The 19,709-nt window shown below is 38.3% G+C and overlaps 1 protein-coding gene across 1 annotated transcript in view; it reads right to left on the bottom strand.

Moving 5' to 3' along the window:
• Positions 1 to 19,709, bottom strand: part of HACD2 (3-hydroxyacyl-CoA dehydratase 2) — a 92,921-nt gene that overhangs the window by 25,010 nt on the left and 48,202 nt on the right. Inside the window, exon 4 of the mRNA XM_081235678.1 lies at positions 5,204 to 5,292. Within this exon, the coding sequence (XP_081091804.1) occupies positions 5,204 to 5,292 (89 nt within the window). The remainder of the gene's footprint in view (positions 1 to 5,203; positions 5,293 to 19,709) is intronic.

Below are 19,709 nucleotides of genomic sequence, written 5' to 3'. Positions count from 1 at the left end.
TTCTTGAGAAAACCGAAGAAGAGAGATGTTTGTGCAGTATTTCCTTGGGTGGAAACGATAACGATCTACCTGGAATCATATATGATCTACCTGGTGGCGTTGGCCAGGCAACAAGAAGCACCTGCCCAGGATGGAGCCCTTCCCTCCAACTGCCCCCCAAACAAATGATGCTTTAGCTTCTTTAATGCCATGGTTTCAAATCTGCCTCTGACTTCAAGGTGGGCCCTTCAAGCTTCCTCTTACATGCAAGTGACCCTCAGCTCCACAGACACTAGATTTTGGAGAAGGCACCAGAAACTCCACAGTCCCTCCACTTAGCTGGGTAAGGGAACTCCAGGCTTTCATTCTCTAAGAATGAGACTATGGCTCTCAGATTTGGGACAGAGATGGTGAAATTTGGTTAGGTCTCGAGGAAACTAAGCAGAAATGGGAAGTAAAATCAAGAAAAAAGAAGGGCAAATAAAATTATAGCACAACACTACAGTTTCTTAGAGCATTTCTCAAACCTTAGAATTCATCAAATTATCCAAGGAGCTTAATAACAGTGATGATTCTCTGTCTCCACTCCCCAAAATTCTGTATCAAATGTGGGGCAGGACCTGGAAAGTGCATTTTTAAGAAGCTTTCTGGTAATTCTGTTCCAAATAGTCCATAAACCCCAGTATGAAAAATAGTCTTGGAACTTTCAAGGAGAAAGGACAATTAATTGGAGAGATTTAATCAGATTGTCCTAAAATGAGCACTAAAAAACCAGAGAAGCACATGGGCAAAGTGTTGCAGACAAGCACCCAGGGCCTACAATTGATTTGTACATTTCACATGTAAACCATCTGAGTGGAGAATCCTATGCATGTGGTATGACAGAACCGCTGAAGAGGAAAAGTGCTTCTGGGTCTGGGATGGGGGTTTTCAACTCCACACGGGATAAAGAAAGTATGGTTAGCACACAGAAATAAGGATGTGTTTACATCTCATTTCTAACTGGTGAGAGCAAGCTCTGATGCAGTAGGAAGACTGTGAATTCAGAAGTCTGCTTTTCAACTCTGCCATTTGACAGACAGTCACTTGCCTCTCTAGCTTCCAAGCTTGAAATGGAGACTACAACCTACCTCAAGAGACAGTTGTCAAGAGTGAATAATTACAACATATCTTAATAAAGCCCTCTGTAAACTGTAGTGCATCAAACAACAAAAAACAGCATAATGATAAAGAACTGGAGGTTACTAACTTTCTTAAACACTGATGGCAAGCTTTTTGTAGGCATCTTGCTGAGAAGTTAGCAAAGATGGCAGATTAAGTGTTACAAAGCCCAGTGGCATGCCAGGAAGAAGTGGGAAACAGCTGACTGGTGAAATCAGGAGAATTTACAGAACACTCCAAAGGAATGTGGGCAAACATCCTTTTCTCCAATGGTGGCAAAGGGTGAGGAAGAAAGGAGAGAAGACTCAGCACTCCAGACTATAGTCTATTTTACACAAATTACCGCTAGTAAAGTGTCGAAGGTGTTTGTTGCACTTAGGCTAAAGTCACAGCGAGAGCCCAGCAACTTCTTACTCAACCGCTGCCCATGCCCTGGGACTTCTGCTCCGAGAACATGGCGATCTTACACTAAGAACTCCGGAGAGGATGTGTGTGGGCTTCTCCAAAGAGGGCTGGGCCAGGAAAAGGGACAGTGGCCTACCTGTGTGTCCAGGAATCTGAGGTTTGGCTCAGCTACTTTTGGACAAGGAAGAATATGTGCCCTGTGGACTTGTCTGTTTCTGAAGGGGGGTCATAGTGAGGGACAGAAGGTGGCATCACCCACTGCAATTCACTCTGAAAACTGTCAATCTTTTTGCAGTTCAATGAGGAGACAAAGACACAGACCCAAACAGAGGGTGAGGGGAACAAATGCCCATAGAGGCCTGATGATGGCAGTAGCAGTGGCCAGCCTGGCTAAGGAATGGGGAGGAAGCCAGTTCAGTCCTGGAGGTCAGGTGGGAAAACTGGAAAGGAAACAGGTTAGCTAGAATTTCTGATTCCCTCCTGTATCCCTCAAACCCTATGTCCCACCCTGAGCTTGTCTGTTTTATCAGAAGTTTTACTTTGCTTATATAAAAAGTCCTTTTAAAAGGAAAGAAGTGGGAAGGTTATTTGCTATGTTAGGTCAAGAAAAAGCTTTTGAGCATAGAGACATTTTTTCTTTAATATCCTGCTCATCAAGGTGTCCTGCTAGTGATGGTGGGTCCTTATACATCATAAAAGAAAACCATCTGATCACCTTTTAGTTCTATGATATACCTGGTGACATCTATGTGACTAGCATTCCACGCAGTAAAGAATTATAATGACAAGTAAGGATGCATGTCCTAAAGGGCATCTTAAAAGAAAATATACCTCAAATATGAAAAAAGTAGTATCTAGTCTTAAAAGGTATACAGGCTATACCTTAGTACATCATGTACAATTACAGAAAACAAGGGGAATGAGCATAGAAAATATAAGCAGGCCAGAGAGGGTGGAACAAGAGTCCAAATCCAAATGTAATGCTATGAAAATGAAGAATCTGTGTCCACTTTAAAGGGAAATATGATGTAAAAATAAATTGAGAATGAAAGTAGAGTACTGTGAAAAGAATTTGAACATTACTATGAGAAAGTGATATATATTTTATGAAGCAGTTATTTCTGAGGTCAATTTCCCTATGCATTAGTTATGTGATTCCCACCATTAAAATAAACAAAGCTGGATATAAAGAAAATAGAGATATTTTAAAGATGTTTCAGTAAAACAGAAGAATGGAAGTTTAACAGGGAAGTCGTACGTAATGTTGTATAGAACCAACTGAGTTATAGCTAACATGAAACTCTATGGCAGGAAAAATAGCCTTTGACCAAGAGAAGGGGGTGAGGAACAGGTCACAGACAGCAGACTGGCCTCTGAAATGCCACAGCAACAGGTTTTCAAATTAGCTATTAGCAACTTGGGGTTGGCCAGGAGGGAATCTACTGCCATAAACAAAACGATGAATGGGTTCTTTTCAAAGAAAAGGGGAATGAGGAGAAAAGAAGTGTGATCTTGGAACAGCAAATACTATTTACGTGAGAAAGGAGTAAGTCAATTAATCAGCAGGGTTATATGTGAATAGAAGAGGACCCAAGAGGTGACAGAAAGACAAAATTTACTACATTCCTAAGAAAATGATATGTTAACAATAGTAGAAATTGTGTAAGTTTGGTTGCAGAGAAACAAATTTGAATATGCAAATCTAACAAGCATATAACTTAAATTACTGTAAGGCTCAAATATGACACTACCTGTGAAACCATCTGTTAAATGTCAAGTCTGTGCATCTGTCAGGCAGGAGGTTACTGAGGGCAATGGCCAGGTCGACATAGCTGTAATCCACAGAGACATTTAATAGCTTTCTAATCCAAGCTGTCTTCCTGCTCTGCCCAGGAAATCCTGGCAAATGTTGGTAACAGCAATAATGGTAACAACTGCTTAATTTGAACTGTAATCATTTTTGATTTACCTGTCTACCACCCCATTCGCCAGAAGTGCTAAAAAGCAGAGGAGTGGTTATGGAAGCAGAGGAGAGGAGAAGCAGAGGCCATGAATAACCCACCACCTGGAGCATTAGCTCCTGGACACCTAGTGTCTGACTTTACTGGCAAACTGATTAAACACTCCAGAGCTGAAAACACTCTATCTTCATTTAATTATTCAAAGTGCATAATTACCTGTTTAAGAATATAAATGAGTTAATATTAGGAATAATGTTTAAGTCACTTAAGACTATTGGGAAATTAAAAATTCGAGTTGCTGGTTAAAATGGAAAGGACAGAGTGTATACACAGAAGTAAAGGAGGAAGAAATACAGGTTAACAATGATTTATAGAAAGAACTTTGAAACCAATGAAAACAATTACTTTTCCTTACTCCAGAAACAATTAAGAATGAGGTCAAGGGGCAATATGCTACATTAGGATTTACTTGCCTGTTTTTGACTTTTTTTTTTTTAAGAAATGTGATTACTCTTAAAAGTGATCATGTAAAAGTATGAGATTGTTTTACATTCTTCCTACACAGAAAGTGTAGACAGACATCTTCAAAGAGTGAAAGAGCTTAAAAGAAAAAGTCTGTGAATCTATAACAAAAACAATAACTTAGCTTAGTCAATTTTGCTTAAAAACTCATTAGCTATGTGCATTTTTCTGTATGTATATCATATGCCAATAAAAAATCATTAGTTAAAATACAAATGAAACTGTCTAAATAAATCCTGAAAAACAAAATGTTTTGACAGGGATTTCAGAGTAATAAAGCTAATGGATTAGCACATTTCATGAGGCTAAAGAACCCAATACTGCTGGTGATAAGTTACCGGGACTGGAAAACTGAAAAATGAATCTTCTTGGTGGCTACAGGTACTCTTCCTCACGATGACATGAGCAAGTAATAGCTGACTTTTAAAAAGCCAAAACATACTGGAAAACAATTCCCTTCCCTGATACCAGAAAATGAAAGCTTAGTTGTGGATTTACACCCATGGTAATGATGTCTTTCTCCCTCCAGTTCTTACAAGAAGCATCCCTGGGCCTGCCCGGGTATCCACCACCCCAGACCCCCAGCAGAGGGTATCCACCACCCCAGACCCCCAGCAGAGGGTATCCACCACCCCAGATCCCCAGCAGAGGGTATCCACAGATCCCTGGGCCTGCCGGAGTATCCACCACCCCAGACCTCCCAGAACCACTAGACTCAGCACACTTGGGAATTCTATTAACCCTGGTCGGCTGGGTGGAAACAAGTTTGTTTCTTCTGGTCCTACAAAGATTGGACTGTTCTGGGAATGCATTAATGTCCCTCACTTCCACAATGGTCCCACTACAAGGATGAAGATGTCCAGAGTTTATGGTGCTGGATCCAAACAAGAAAGCAGAAAAATATAACTGAGGTGCAGACCACATCCATACCAGCCAAATCTCCAAGGGAACTGAGATTTCAGGACTTTGTGTAAGTCTTCTCTTTACAACACTGCATATTTGGGGTATGTTTCCCACTAGTAACCCAATTCCTACAGTACAAGGGATTTTTATCTGGGCTATAACGATATGACCTGGAGTTCCAGCTTTAGCCATAAAACACATGTGAGAAAGAAAAGTTGACTAACGTTTGTTAAAGCTGATAGTATTTTATTTTTGTCAATTTAAACACTTACCTCTTTGACGCTATGTGTTACTGCCCATATTAAAAAAACTCTTGACATCACCTGGAAAGAAGTCAGGACAACAGAAGATGGAACAATTCCTGAAAGAAATTTTAGGATGGGTAAATAAATGTATTGTACTAAGTTCCAAAATGTAATCGATTTTCTAAAACATCCAAATTTTAATGTTTAAAGCCAAAACTATCATGAGCAACTGAAACTTATCTACATTGCTATATAGACTATGTTTTTCTATGTAGTCAATATTAAAACATTTTTCCTCCCTCAAAACAATAAAATTGTTAATGGCAATAGCAAACCACAGAATCTAGGTACCTTTCGTAGGTCTTTCAAAACCACTTATACAGGTAGAGAAAATAAAACCACTGCTTAACCTTTAAAATTAGACATTGAAAGTTTCTTTTACAATATGCGTTTCAAAAATGAACAGGCAGGGGCTTCCCTGGTGGCGCAGTGGTTGAGAGTCTGCCTGCCGATGCAGGGGACACGGGTTCGTGCCCCGGTCTGGGAAGATCCCACGTGCCGCGGAGCGACTGGGCCCATGAGCCAAAATTACTGAGCCTGCGCGTCTGGAGCCTGTGCTCCGCAACAAGAGAGGCCGCGATAGTGAGAGGCCCGCGCACCGCGATGAAGAGTGGCCCCCGCTCTCCACAACTAGAGAAAGCCCTCGCACAGAAACGAAGACCCAACACAGCCAAAAATAAATAAATAAATAAAGCAAACTGTCAACAAGTAAAAATAAACACTATTATAAAAAAAAATTAAAAAAAAAAAAAAAAATGAACAGGCAACTACGGAAGGAAAATCAATGGTATGTGTGTCACTGGAATATTGGAAGCTCCTGGATATCAGACTTGATATGATATACTACCTAATGGTTAAGTTGGCATTTTATAACCCACTTGAAGATTCTGCCAACAAGTGGATAAAATCAAAGTTTATATACCATTTCTTCTTACCTTGTTCTTAACAGTAAGCATTGGTACAAGTATCTTCCCAATGTTCTCAAGTTATAACACTGGAATCATGTTTAGTTATTTTAGATAATCATCAAGTTCTGCTAAGTTTACATTTCTTTGGCTTCTCCCTTCAGTTCCTACAACCACAATCTAGAGATCAGCCACCACCATTATATAAAATTCTTCCCTCCTTTAATTCATCTTAAACCCAGCAAAAAGTCATTATCTGAAAACATTCTCCTATCTTTGTTAACTTTACACTGGCAAGGAACTGCTACAAAAATAAAATCTGGAAGCAGAATTATGGGTATGCAGTCCAGTAGCCCCTCCACCATTTCTCACTGGTCTTAGTGCTACCAGCAACTAGACTTACCAACTTTCTGGACCTGTCAAGTTGCACGTGGGCAACTCCACAACTGCCAGGAACCCCTCATCACGGGTTGTAAATTCTTCTTCCGCTTTAAAACTAACCTCATCTTCAATACATTCAGTGGACTATCCCTGATCAATTTTCATTCTTCTAAGCCCTCTAAAATACACTCGGATTTCTAGACATTTATATAGTTGGACAAACTACAACTTGCCAAAAGACCATGTGCAAATCATATAAAGCTCTATAGGTTTGGCTATGAAAGAAAATTATATCTTAGAATGACCTTTAAAGAAGATCTGGGCTTTGAAGAGGTAGGGTTTGGTTCTCAAAAGCAAGTAAAATGGACATGTCAAGCACAATGCTTGGTATATAAAGACGCTCAATAAACCTTTGTAGAATGAATAAAAGAAAAATATAAATGTATGGACATATAAATCAATGGAATAGAACTGAGAGTCCAGAAATAAACCCTCACATTTACAGTCACTTGATTTTCAACAAGGGTGCCAAGACAAGTCAATGGAAAAATATTTATCTTTTCAACAAATAGTGCTGGGACAATTGGATATCTACATGCCAAAGAATGGAGCTGGGATACTTTCTTACACCATATATAAAAAGTTACTCAAGACGGATCAAAGACCTAAATGTAAGAGGTAAAATTATAAAACTCTTGGAATAGAGTTATTTACATAGATGTAAATTTTGTGACCTTGGATTAGGCAATGGTTTATTAGATATGATACCAAAAGCACAAGAAAAAAAAAAGGGGGTTTTATCAAAATTAAAAACGTATGTGCTTCAAAGGACACCATCAAGAAAGTGAAAAGAAAACCCCTAGATAGGAGAAAATATCTACAAATATATATAATAAGGAAATATATACAAAATATATAAAGAACTCATAATTCAACAATAAAAAAAAAACTACCCCATCTAAAAATGGCAAAGAATTTGGATAGATATTTTTCCAAAGAAAATATGCAAATGGTCAATAAGCACATGAAAAGGTGCTCAGCATCATTAGGGAAATGCAAATTCAAATCATAATGAGATCCACTTCACGCCCACTAGGATTGCTATCATTAAAAAGACAGATGATAACAAGTGGTGGTGAGGATGTGGAGAAGTTGGAACCCTCGTACATTGCTGATTGGATTAGAAAATGGTGCAGACACTCTAGAAAACAGTCTGCCTCAAAATGTTAAATACAGACTTACCCTATGACCCAGCAATTCCACTCCTAGGAATATATATACCCAAGAGAAATGAAAACATATGCCCACACAAAAACTTGTACATGAATGTTTGTGGTGGTATTCATATTAGCCAAAAAGTGGAAATATTAAAAATGTCCATCAACAGATGAATGGATAAATAAAATGTGGCAAAGTCATACAATGGGACATTAGAAATAAAATAAATAAAAAGTAATAAATAATAAATAAAAGAAAATGAAGTAATGATACATGCTACAATATTAATGAACCTTAAAGCATTATGCTGAGTGAGGAAGCCAGTTACAAAAGATTACATGCTGTATCATTCAATTTACATGAAATGTCCAGAGTAGGCAAAATTATAGAGACAGAAAGTAGATTAGTGGTGATCTGGGACTGGAAAGTTAAGAAGAAAATGGAGAGTGACTGCCAATAGGTACAGGGTTTCTTTTTGGGGTGATGAAAATGTTCTAAAGTTGATTATCGTGATGGTTGCGTAACTGTAAATACTGAACTGTACATTCTAAATGAATGAATTGAATGATATGTGAATAAACCTTTTATTTAAAAATATGTACGAATGGGCTTCCCTGGTGGCGCAGTGGTTGCGAGTCCGCCTGCCGATGCAGGGGACACGGGTTCGTGCCCCGGTCCGGGAGGATCCCACATGCCGCAGAGCGGCTGGGCCCGTGAGCCATGGCCGCTGAGCCTGCGCGTCCGGAACCTGTGCTCCGCAACGGGAGAGGCTGCAGCAGTGAGAGGCCCGTGTACCGCAAAAAAAATAATAAATAAAAAAAATTAAAATATGTACGAATGAAGTACAGAGCCTGATGATATAATATGTAATACTGCCAAAGAGGCTAATTAGGGAGTCAAACATTAAGTGTATATACTTAGCCAGATCGCATTTCAAATAAGAAAAACTAAAAAAGATTGACAAACAAAAAGTTTTCTTAAATGAGTTATTAATAAGCACTTGCCACTCAAGGAAAGATCACTACTCTTTCTAGCTTCTTTTTTTTTTAACTCAAAGACCAGTTCATCACATAAAAACATGATTTTTTTTTCCTTTTATTTCTGCTCTTTCTTTTTTTTACCACTGAAACAATGGGCTAGACTGCTAACAGTCTGAGCAGTGCTCCAGGGTTGCTGCTACATTTGGGTAGGGATCAAAAAAGTCCAGGATCTGGACCTCAGATTTCCAAGTTCAAAAATCTAATTTTATGCCACTCACGAACAAGAACTAGGCTCCTGGGAGACTGACTCATTAGTCAAATCCTAGTTAATAAACCAAAATGTCAATTTATTCACTTGTAATAGAGGCACAGCCTTTGTAATTACTAAATGTCGGGGATTTTAGAGACCCTCATCTAGGGGTGCTTTTTTCTGCTGTCAAAATCAGAATGCTTTGTAAGTGTGACTTTAAACAGAGGCATTTGGGAGATCTGAAGATGAATATCACAATTCAGTTATATACAGCTTTATTAATTATCCCTTCTCTACTATAAAGCTCCCTTTTCTAGGAAACATGAATATTTATATATGTTTCCCTTTCAAAAGTGCTAAAGAAAAATTATCTGATTGTTTTCCTTAAAAGTAAGTTTTGGTAAGCAAAAACAAAGATTTACTTTTCTGGTAAATTTCCCACCAGTCTTTTCTTCTAAGTATATATATATATATATATATATATATATATATTTTTTTTTTTTTTTTTTTTTTTTTTTTTTTTGCGGTACGCAGGCCTCTCACTGTTGTGGCCTCTCCCCTTGCGGAGCACAGGCTCCGGATGCGCAGGCTCAGCGGCCATGGCTCACGGGCCCAGCCGCTCCGTGGCATGTGGGATCTACCCAGACAGGGGCACGAACCCGTGTCCCCTGCATCGGCAGGCGGACTCGCAACCACTGCGCCACCAGGGAAGCCCTCTAAGTATATATTTAAATACAGTTCAACTTTTATTGTTTATACTCTTTGTGGTTTGCTTTCTCATTTAACATTTTAAGAAATTTTCTATCTTACAACAAACATATTCTTCAAAATTTTTAACTTGATTCATAATATTCCTTTGAGTTGAATATGTTTGTTTACCTATTCTCCTTCTGTGAGACATTTAAATTGCTCCAATTTCTTGATACTATAAATGAAGTAATGCAGTATTACATATAACACTTAAAATTTTTTGAGGCTTAGACCCTTTTTTTAAAAAAGGATTATTTCCTTGGGACAGTTCCCAGAGGTATAACTGCTAGGTCAAATGGCATGAATGCCTTTAAAGCTCTTGAAATATACCACCAAATTGCTTTCCAAAAAGTTCGTATCAATATACACTCCCACCAGCAGCATACAAGAGTGCCTGCTTTAGCACAGCCCCAGAAGTAAATTTAAATCTTAGTAAGTTAGGGAATAAAAAGCCGATTGATGCTTTCTAATTTGATGCAGATGCAGAGATGTTTCTGGCTTTGCCTGCAGGTGCTTCTGCATTCCCTATCCAGGGAATCTGCCTAGTTAGGCACCTGAATTTTTTCCAAGTGATGCCATCCATACCAACTCTCACTTAGCTTCTATAGCATATGAACCTACCCCAACCAGTCACCCAGAAAATAGCACTTCTGGCCCTCACCTAACAGCCCAATCTTAAAATGCCTCCTCTAAGAGATCAGTAAAAAGGCCAGTGGGAGGAACGAACCCTTTCATAGGGAAGACCATCTGAAGTCCAGGAGCTCCAAGTTTATCCTTGGATTCAAGCCAGACAAACAATAGAGGGCCACACCGATGAAACATATTATTTTATCTGTGAAAAGAACTGACATCACTGAGTTGGGTTTATTGTTATCATCAGGTCGGTTTCATAAGAACTGGTTAAAAAATTATTACCTTTTTGCTGTAGGAATGGTATGCAGTGTAATATCCACCCTATCACTCAATGCCCCTTCTATAAAGCCTCAAGTAGGAAATTTGTTTAAAAACTTAATGTTAAGAAGTGTTTGCTCCTCTCCTCTCCTCTCCTCATTCCTCTCCAATGATAAGAATTATATAACTCAGTTGCCCTTTTCAACTTGGTAGTCAGAAAGTTTCAAGCCAAATATGAAGCATACTACAGTACTATATTTTGTGTTTAAGTTACCACAAATCCTTGTGGAATGAGGAATATAGATAAGACAGACCAGATCTTCTCTCTTTCCTAGACTTCTTACAGTCAATCCCACTGTGTTAACATTTGTTATACCATTACCCTTTATTTGAATACAATGTTCATTAACATAGCATGTTTAAACTACCCAAACCGCACATTTTTTTTTTTTTATTGTTGACTGCTTCAATTGGTTGTTTCCAAATGACGGAGAGATTCTGCAATCTTATCAGTAAGCTATTACTATATCAAAATTCATTCAAAATGATTACTAGATATCTATTATTTGTTAATTTAATTCAACAAACATTTTTGGAGTATCTACTCCGTGCCAGGTACTGTTCTTCATGCTAGGGTTACAATAGTGAAGGAAATGTCCCTGCCTGCATGAACTTACACTCTCAGGCTATAACTGATTTACTTTGGGATAGCTTTTATTTTTAGCACGGTTCCCCTGAAGTTGATATGAGGCTACTAAACATTTGTAAACTGGAAAATGGCATGAGTGTTTCTTGGTTTCAGAAAGATATCTCTGTCAGCAGTGTGAATCTTTGGCAAGGCAAGGTTATAAATTGAGAAACAATTATGAGAATTTATGTTGAAAAGGCAGTGAACTTTTGAAGCAAAACACTGGCAGATAAAAGAAACACAGGCACTTGTGTGAGTGCACATAATAAGTAAAAGCTGTATAAAGGGGATTCGGCAATCAGTTTCTTGTTTCTCCAGAACCAGGGTGCTCTGAGGACTCTCCAAACAGTTGAGCCCTACAAAGCTGAGTAGCACTAGAAATCCTCCCTGCCTGGTGCAACCCTCACATGGGCCAGGGTAGTGGGATTGGGAGACTGGCTACATATGACCAAGACCAGGTTGAAAGTTAAGTACAGGAAAGGCAACACAGGCTGGGAGCAGAGTAGGATAGTGTTCAGATGGAGCCCACTACCAAAGCAAATAAGGAGACACAAAGTTGGTGCCACAAATTAAACTAAATGATGGAAATTGAAATCAGAATCTCCCTACCGAAATTCCAAATCCATTGAACTAAAAGTAATAAACATTAAATAACAACAACAAAAATCACTAGCAGCAACCAGAAAGGAATGGGGTACAACCTTTATGCCATGTATTTTATCTTATCTTATTTTATTTGTTTATTTTTTGTCTTTTTTTGCGGTACATACGCGGGCCTCTCACTGCTGTGGCCTCTCCCGTTGCGGAGCACGGGCTCCGGACGCGCAGGCTCAGCGCCCATGGCTCACAGGCCCAGCCACTCCGCGGCACGTGGGATCCTCCCAGACCCGGTGTACGAACCCGTGTCCCCTGCATCGGCAGGCGGACTCCCAACCACTGCGCCACCAGGGAAGCCCTATGCCATATATTTTAAAGAGTGCTAGCCAAGAAAGGATTATTGCACACCTCCTGCTTTGTTCCCAACTCCCAAAAAGTGATATTGGTGAATCAACAAAATCGCAAGAATTTTCACTAACAGGCCTAGATTTGAAGAGAAACACAAATTTCTGACTGGAGTGTAACAGACGTGGAGGCTAGAAAGTGATGGGGAAGTAACTAACTGGGAGCCACCTCACAGATGCTAACTAAGCCTTTCAGACCCCACAGAGTTGGAAGACTGGTACAAAGTTCCCTTTGAGGACAGGATATACTTTCTACAGGGTTGAGGAATCCCAGGATGAAGCGATTAAATCTCAGAAGAGAAGAAAGAGCTCACATGTTTTTTTTGTTTGTTTTTTTTTTTTTTTGCTGTACGCGGGCCTCTCACTGTTGTGGCCTCTCCCTTTGCGGAGCACAGGCTCTGGACACTCAGGCTCAGTGGCCATGGCTCACGGGCCTAGCCGCTCCGCGGCATGTGGGATCTTCCCGGACCGGGGCACGAACCCGTGTCCCCTGCATCGGCAGGTGGACTCTCATCCTCTGCGCCACCAGGGAAGCCCTCACATGTTTTTAAATAAGTAATTCGTTCACACTGTTCAAAGCTTTTAAAGTATAAAAAGATACACAGAGAAAAGTCTCCCTCTCAGTCCCATCCTACTACCCCTCAGGTGCCTTTCCTACAGGCAACCAATTAACTTTTTGTCTATCATTCCAGAGATATATTTTAGGTATACAACAGCAAATATGTTAAGTCAATGTATAAAGATACATTTATACACACTCTTTTTCCAATTTTTTCCATAATGACAGTCTTTTCTTCTTTTAAAAATATTCTGATGATCTTTCTATATCAATACATGCGTACACTGTTTTAATTACTGAGGCTTTATGTTTTAATATCTGTGTACTCTTCTAAGCCCTACCACCATGCCCTCAGCATGTAAAAAAATACATAAATCAGGAAAACCTTCATCCTTAAACTGTAGCTTAGAGGGGAAGACAACTCAATCTTAAATACTGTGGAAATGCAGTCAGGGAGGATTCAGTAACACAGCAAATAAAATGGCTGGACAGGGCTGCTTGCCCTTTAGCAAGACGAAAAGACATGGCAACCATATGAACATAATGCAAGAAAAAAACAAAAATAAAGCATGCATTGACGGCAGGAGGAGAATTCAGATAGATTCGAAGCACAAGAAGGATCTGAGGCACCACTGCTGGCTTTTAAGATGGAGAGGCCATGTGCAAAGACTGGAGAGCAGCATCCAATTGCTGAGAGCAACCTCAGGCCAATAATCAGCAAGGAATCAGGACCTCAGCACTATAACCACAAGGAACTGAAATCTGCCAACAGCTTAGAAGCAGATTTTTCCCTAGAGTCTCCAGATAAGAACCCAGACCAGCTGATACCTTGATTTTGGCTTTGTGAAATCCTAAGCAGAAAACACAGCTGAGCCCACTCAGACTTCTGACCTATAGAACTATGAGCTAATAAAGAGGTGCTGTTTTAAGCCAAAAAGAAAAAAAAATTAAATCAAGAATAAATACAATAAAGCATGCACTGCATTTAGGGGAAAAGTCAAAGATTAAAGCAACTGGAAGGAAGATAATAATTACAGAAGACAAAGACAATCCAACACAAGAATAATTGTTATCCCCAAAGTAGAAAACCCAATATATGGAACAGAAAATGTATTTAAGGGTGTAATCCAAGAAATGAAAGAACTAAACTTGTACTGAAAGAATACTGTATCCCAGAAAACAATTGATAGTGAATAAGTAAAACCAAGAACTTTCTTGGTTAAAAAAATAATACTTTGGGATCCAGGAAAAAAAGCAAGTTACCTACAAAGTGGCAAGAAAATCAGCCTGGCTTCAGACTTCCCCACAGTAACATTCAATGTCAAAAGACAATGAAGCAACACTACAAAGTTCTGAGGGAAAGAAAGTATGTTCAAGAATATTACACCCAGACAAGATGTCATTCTAGTGTAATGGCAAAATGTAGACATCACTAAATATGAATGAACTTGTCACATAATGCCTATGTGACTGACCCTGAGAAACACATGCTGTCAGAAATTTAGCCAAACAAGATACAAATCAAAATAAAGAACTCAGGAATGGAGAAGTCATGGCAAAAGGGCCCATAGTAGGCAATGAATCCATTCATATATAACACTAAGACAAAACAATTATGGTAATTATGGTTATAGAACAGAGTGTAAATGCTTATAATTTATAATATTATTAAATTAGTAACAATTTAAAAATGGACTCAGGGAAGAAGAGATGGAAGAATTAAGAGATATTGTCTAAAATATTGCTAAATGTAATTCTAATCTAAATTTTTCATAATCTTTTTGTTAAACTTTAAGGGGCCTTTTAGTAAATAATATACCTCTCATGGTTAAAGGTTTTACACCATATTCTTTTTTATAAACTCAATACTTTTAATGAAAAATAGCATGTATAGCATGAGCTACATAACTTGATTTTTCTATCTATCTACTTTTTCTTCCTTATATTAATATATATGTGAAAAGAATGCTCCCTGGGATGATGTTTATCTAATATAAATGATGATTAGCACTACTGGTACAAGTTTTTTTAAAACTTTATGTACTTTTACACATTGTTTGAACTCATAAAAAACATGAGTTAAAAAATTTAAATTAATAAAATCATCATTCTTAACAAGAAATGAAACATTTGGCATCAGCAAAAGATAATTCTGGAATTGAACTAATTCCAATCTTAAATAGGAATTTTCTTAAATATTTTCTCTTAGAGTACAAGCTTTTCTTAGGGAAAAAAATATTTCTGGCCAAAATGAAGAGAAGGGTGGGAGTATGAAATTCAAGGAAGATTACTGGCTTCTTTTGTTTTTGTTTTTTAAAGAAGGACTGACAGAAGATCAATTTTCTTTTTTTTTCCAGAACATAGAAAACTGGCCATGCCTCTTGGGCTTGCAGCACCTGACACCCCCAGAAAGCAATTTTCAATATATTTATCATAACCACACTTACTTTATTGACATCTGACAAAAGAAATTTGTGTCTTACACTGAAATCAACAGCAAAATTATGGTATTTATATGATAAACTCTGGATTTATTTGAGAATGGCATTTCAAAAAGATACACTAAACTGTAAGATGGCATTACATTTTGTGTTAAAAGGATAATGTTTGGGCCTCCCTGGTGGCGCAGTGGTTGAGAGTCCGCCTGCCGATGCAGGGGATACGGGTTCGTGCCCCGGTCTGGGAGGATCCCATATGCCGCGGAGCGGCTGGGCCCGTGAGCCGTGGCCGCTGGGCCTGCGCGTCCGGAGCCTGTGCTCCGCAACGGGAGAGGCCACAACAGTGAGAGGCCCGCATACCACAAAAAGAAAAAAAAAAAAAAAAAAAAAAAAGGATAATGTTACTAAGTGCTTATTTTTTACCAAATTGAAATGGATATAAAGGAGAAGCATAAGAAATCAGGTACAATGATACTTCATGTGTCTAGCACTGGGAAAAACTGTAGTTAGAATGAAATCTTTTCCCTTTATGTGACAAAACTTTAAATACAGAGGTGCTTCTCACACTGGGGCATGTATACTCCAAATATGTGCTTTAGGGTTCAATCCAGAGACATGCTACTAGCAGTCAACTTACTCAAACTCAACAGTATGAACTCAACCAAAAGAAAATAAGATAGAAAAATAACCATGCGGGCAACTTCACCCAGCATTTCACAGTGTGAATGTGTGCACTGGAGTGAGTGGTGGTCTCGGGTCTCTTGGCCATGTTGACTGTGATTTTACTGTTCAAAGATAATATAATATTCATCTAATGAGGCCCTAAATGCAAGCCAATTATTTTATCCGGCATTCAAATGAAGGAAAAGTAAACACTTTCAACACTGGAGGGAAAAGTGCCTGTGCTGGACTCACTGAGAGTCGATACTAAGTTGTACTGGTGTATGAACAATTTCAGGTGTTTTTCATTGGAATTTTACCTCTACATAAGCAACTCCACTTTAGAAGACAAAGCCACAGGATATATATAATGCATCTTCATGGTTCATTAATTTTCCCTGAAATTCGGGGGGGGGGGGAATCCATTTTTACATTAAAACATGAAGAAGGAGACTTCAAGTGTTTCATATTTATGGCAAGTTATCTGGTCTTTACTCTCAAACCCCTGGAGAGGAACTATACTCCACAGATATTAGGCAGACTTGAGAAAAGCTGGAAAAGCACTATGATACATAACAAAAATATAAGGTAGGAAGTTGAGCGCATGGAAGAAGGGATAGAAAAAAATCTCTCGAAACCACAGGAGAAATCAATACCTAAATGGATGTGGTGAAGGCCTGTACACTTGCTTGGGGCAGAACACAAACTTGGCTTAGAGCTCCTTTATGACTAATGTAACGAGAGAAAACAATCCACGTGTAATTTCAGTGTACATGAGAAAAACAGAACCAAGGGGCTCATTTTTGTTTTGTGTTTTTTTTTTTGGCTGCTCCACCGGGCCTGCGGATCTTAGTTCCCCGACCAGGGATCAAACCCACGCCCCCTGCACTGGAAGCATGGAGTCTTAACCCCTCGATTGCCAGGGAAGTCCAGGGGCTCAGTTTGAGCATGTACTTATATGTAAAATGGCTTTGACTACAGTAGTAGTTTCAAGTTTACTGGATGTCCTCTATACACTTTTCTGTTTGTTTTCACTGTTTCCTGTTTCAGATAGTCGGCTCTCAGAGTGTCTGCCACCAGCTTGCTCTTCCACTTAACTGAGGTTCTTACATGTAAAAAGTAACAATAAACTGGCTTTAAGAGATCCAGAGGCCTCTGAAGAAAATGAGCTCTGGAGGGTTTTATCAAATATCCAGAGGCTTTTTTTCATTTGTTTGTTTACTTTTGGGGTCTCCATTTTTTAACAAAGTTACTGGAAGTCTAATCTCTGAATGAGAGCAAAATATAAACATTTTAAAAAATGACACATTTCCAACCATTCTGAAGATAACATATTATAAAAGGGTGACACATTTTGAAAAAGATGAAAACATAAAAATATTAGAAGCCATTCTCAAAGAGGACACAAGTCAATTATAAGTCATGGAACCTCACTCAAACCTCTATATTATAGTTAGCATTCCAATAGCAAATTGCCACCTGATTAGTTTTACTGTTCATAGAGCTGCAGGTGTTTTAGATCAGACTGTTAAGTGCAGCCTTGAAATAGGGATAGTTCATATATATTTCACCAGCAAAACTACATCATAAACTTTTCTTTAAAAAAAGATTTATTAGTATCTCTATTTTTACACTTATCAAGTTTTGTCTTAATATACTTATGAAAATTCTATTATGTAAAGCTTTTTCAAAAGGCTGAACCCAATCTGATTGTCACTTACTGGAAATAACGGAAGATCTAACGTCAAGTTTGAGAGTATAATCATTTCCTTACTACTTGAAAAAACCAACAATCACAGGATTTCACTTAAGCAAACCAAGAAATACACTTCTGCTAAACCATGTTCTTTCTCAGAGTTCTACCAAACCCTGTGAGTAGGGAAGAAAGATTGAAGATGAAGTTTAACTTTACTAGAAGGTTGTGAAAGGCGGCTTTCTTGGGAAAGATTCTTTATTTAAAAGAGCAAGTAACCACAAGGGTTATTTAAATATGGTGATCTTTAGCTAAGAAAATCTTGGCTGTCAGAGTTGGAAAGGATCTAAGAGATCAAGTTCAACTCAGTTCTTGATAGATGAGGAAACTGAGGTGTGAAGAGGTAAAGTGACTTGCCAAGCTTACATGATAGTTGAATACAACAAATTAATATTTATGTTTAAAATTTGGTGGTTATTCACAAAGAAGGTTTTAATTATTGGTCAATATATAGCTATAAGAGAATTAAAGTATTAGCAACCAATATGACAAAAGGTTAACATTCGAAGCATATAAAGACACAATTGTTTTTGTCTTTTAAAAAATCAAGACCCTAATGGACAAATAAGCAAAGGGCATAAGTAGATAATTCACATAATAAAGAACATAATAAACAAACATGGAAGTATATACAATTTCATAATTAGCAAAAAAGTAAGAAACAAGAGTAACCTATGATTTTATATGATTAACTTAGTGAATATTAAAAATAATCCTTTGCAATTCAATTTGGCTTTTTTTTTTTGGCCCCACCCTGCAGCATGTGGGATCTTAGTTCCCCGACCAGGGATCAAATCAGCGCCCCCTGCAGTGGAAACAGTGTCCTAACCACTGGACCACCAGGGAAGTCCCAATTTTGCAATATTTTTGTTAAAAGAATCTTCATACTCTTTGAATTAGTAACTACATGTGAAAATGTATGTGAAAGGCATAATCCAAAGACTAAAAAGTTCACATATCAACAGATATTGGTTGAAAAATTAATATTTAAAAATGGGGACAACCTAAACATTTTCCACTGGGAGGCATGACAATACATCTAATTCAATGAGATATTTTGTAATTGAAAAATATCAGTGAATACAAGGTAAGTGTGAAACACCATCATATCAGAAAGTAAGGACACTAAAACGGTGACTGAGGTTCTATCATAAAGGACTCAGAAAACAATCTGAAGATGCTCCCACTGGCCAAAGATGGCCAATTTGAGCGTTAAAAAGAAGAGATACAATGGACTGAATCACACCGGATATGTTAAAATTCATGAGTTCATGATGATAAAATAAGAAGCAAAGACCTTCGCTGTCCCTTTGACATGCTGATTTGTGTTGTATGGAGGAAGGGGTGTGTGTGTGCACGTGCACGTGTATATGAACGTGCATGCATGCGTCCATTAGTATCAGTGCCTGCCTGAGTCAGGAAAATGACATCTCTGGTTCTGTATGAGGACAACAGTGTATAAAGCAACATGAAATGCTAGCCCTCATTTTGTTAACTTACAGACTAATGTCAATTGTTCTCAGAACTGGATTTTTTTCCTCAAAATTGAAACTGCTTTTCCTTTTGGGTTTAATGAAGTATTGCTAGTTGAAGCCAGTCTGACATGGTGACAGAGCTGTTAGACTGATGAGAAGTGTTGCTGCCTGATTTAAAGCCAAACCCTGAACCCTTTTAAAGAATAAAAAATATTGTATATGGGAAAACCCCCCACAAATTTTTACTGGTTTTCTTTAGAGGATTCTGGGAAACCAACACATTATTCTGAAAACTGGGAAAGGGATAAAAATCAAGCTTGAAAAAAAAGAATATATATATCTTGTTATGTCACTAGAAACTAAGGAGAGCAGTTTGGGAAAGGGGGAAGGGAACCGGATAAGTGGAGAACCAGGGTGGGACAGGGGCTCACTTTTCACTGTATACCCTTTAATGAATTACCTATTTGAAAAAGAAACTCATTTAAGTATCACTATAGAGATTATGTAAAAAAATGGAAAAATGG

This window comes from Mesoplodon bidens (assembly GCF_964165515.1).
Source record: "Mesoplodon bidens genome assembly, chromosome: 5".
Lineage (NCBI taxonomy): Eukaryota > Metazoa > Chordata > Mammalia > Artiodactyla > Ziphiidae > Mesoplodon > Mesoplodon bidens.
Note: the sequence above shows the minus strand (reverse complement) of the source record. Positions and strands in the feature narration are given on the sequence as shown.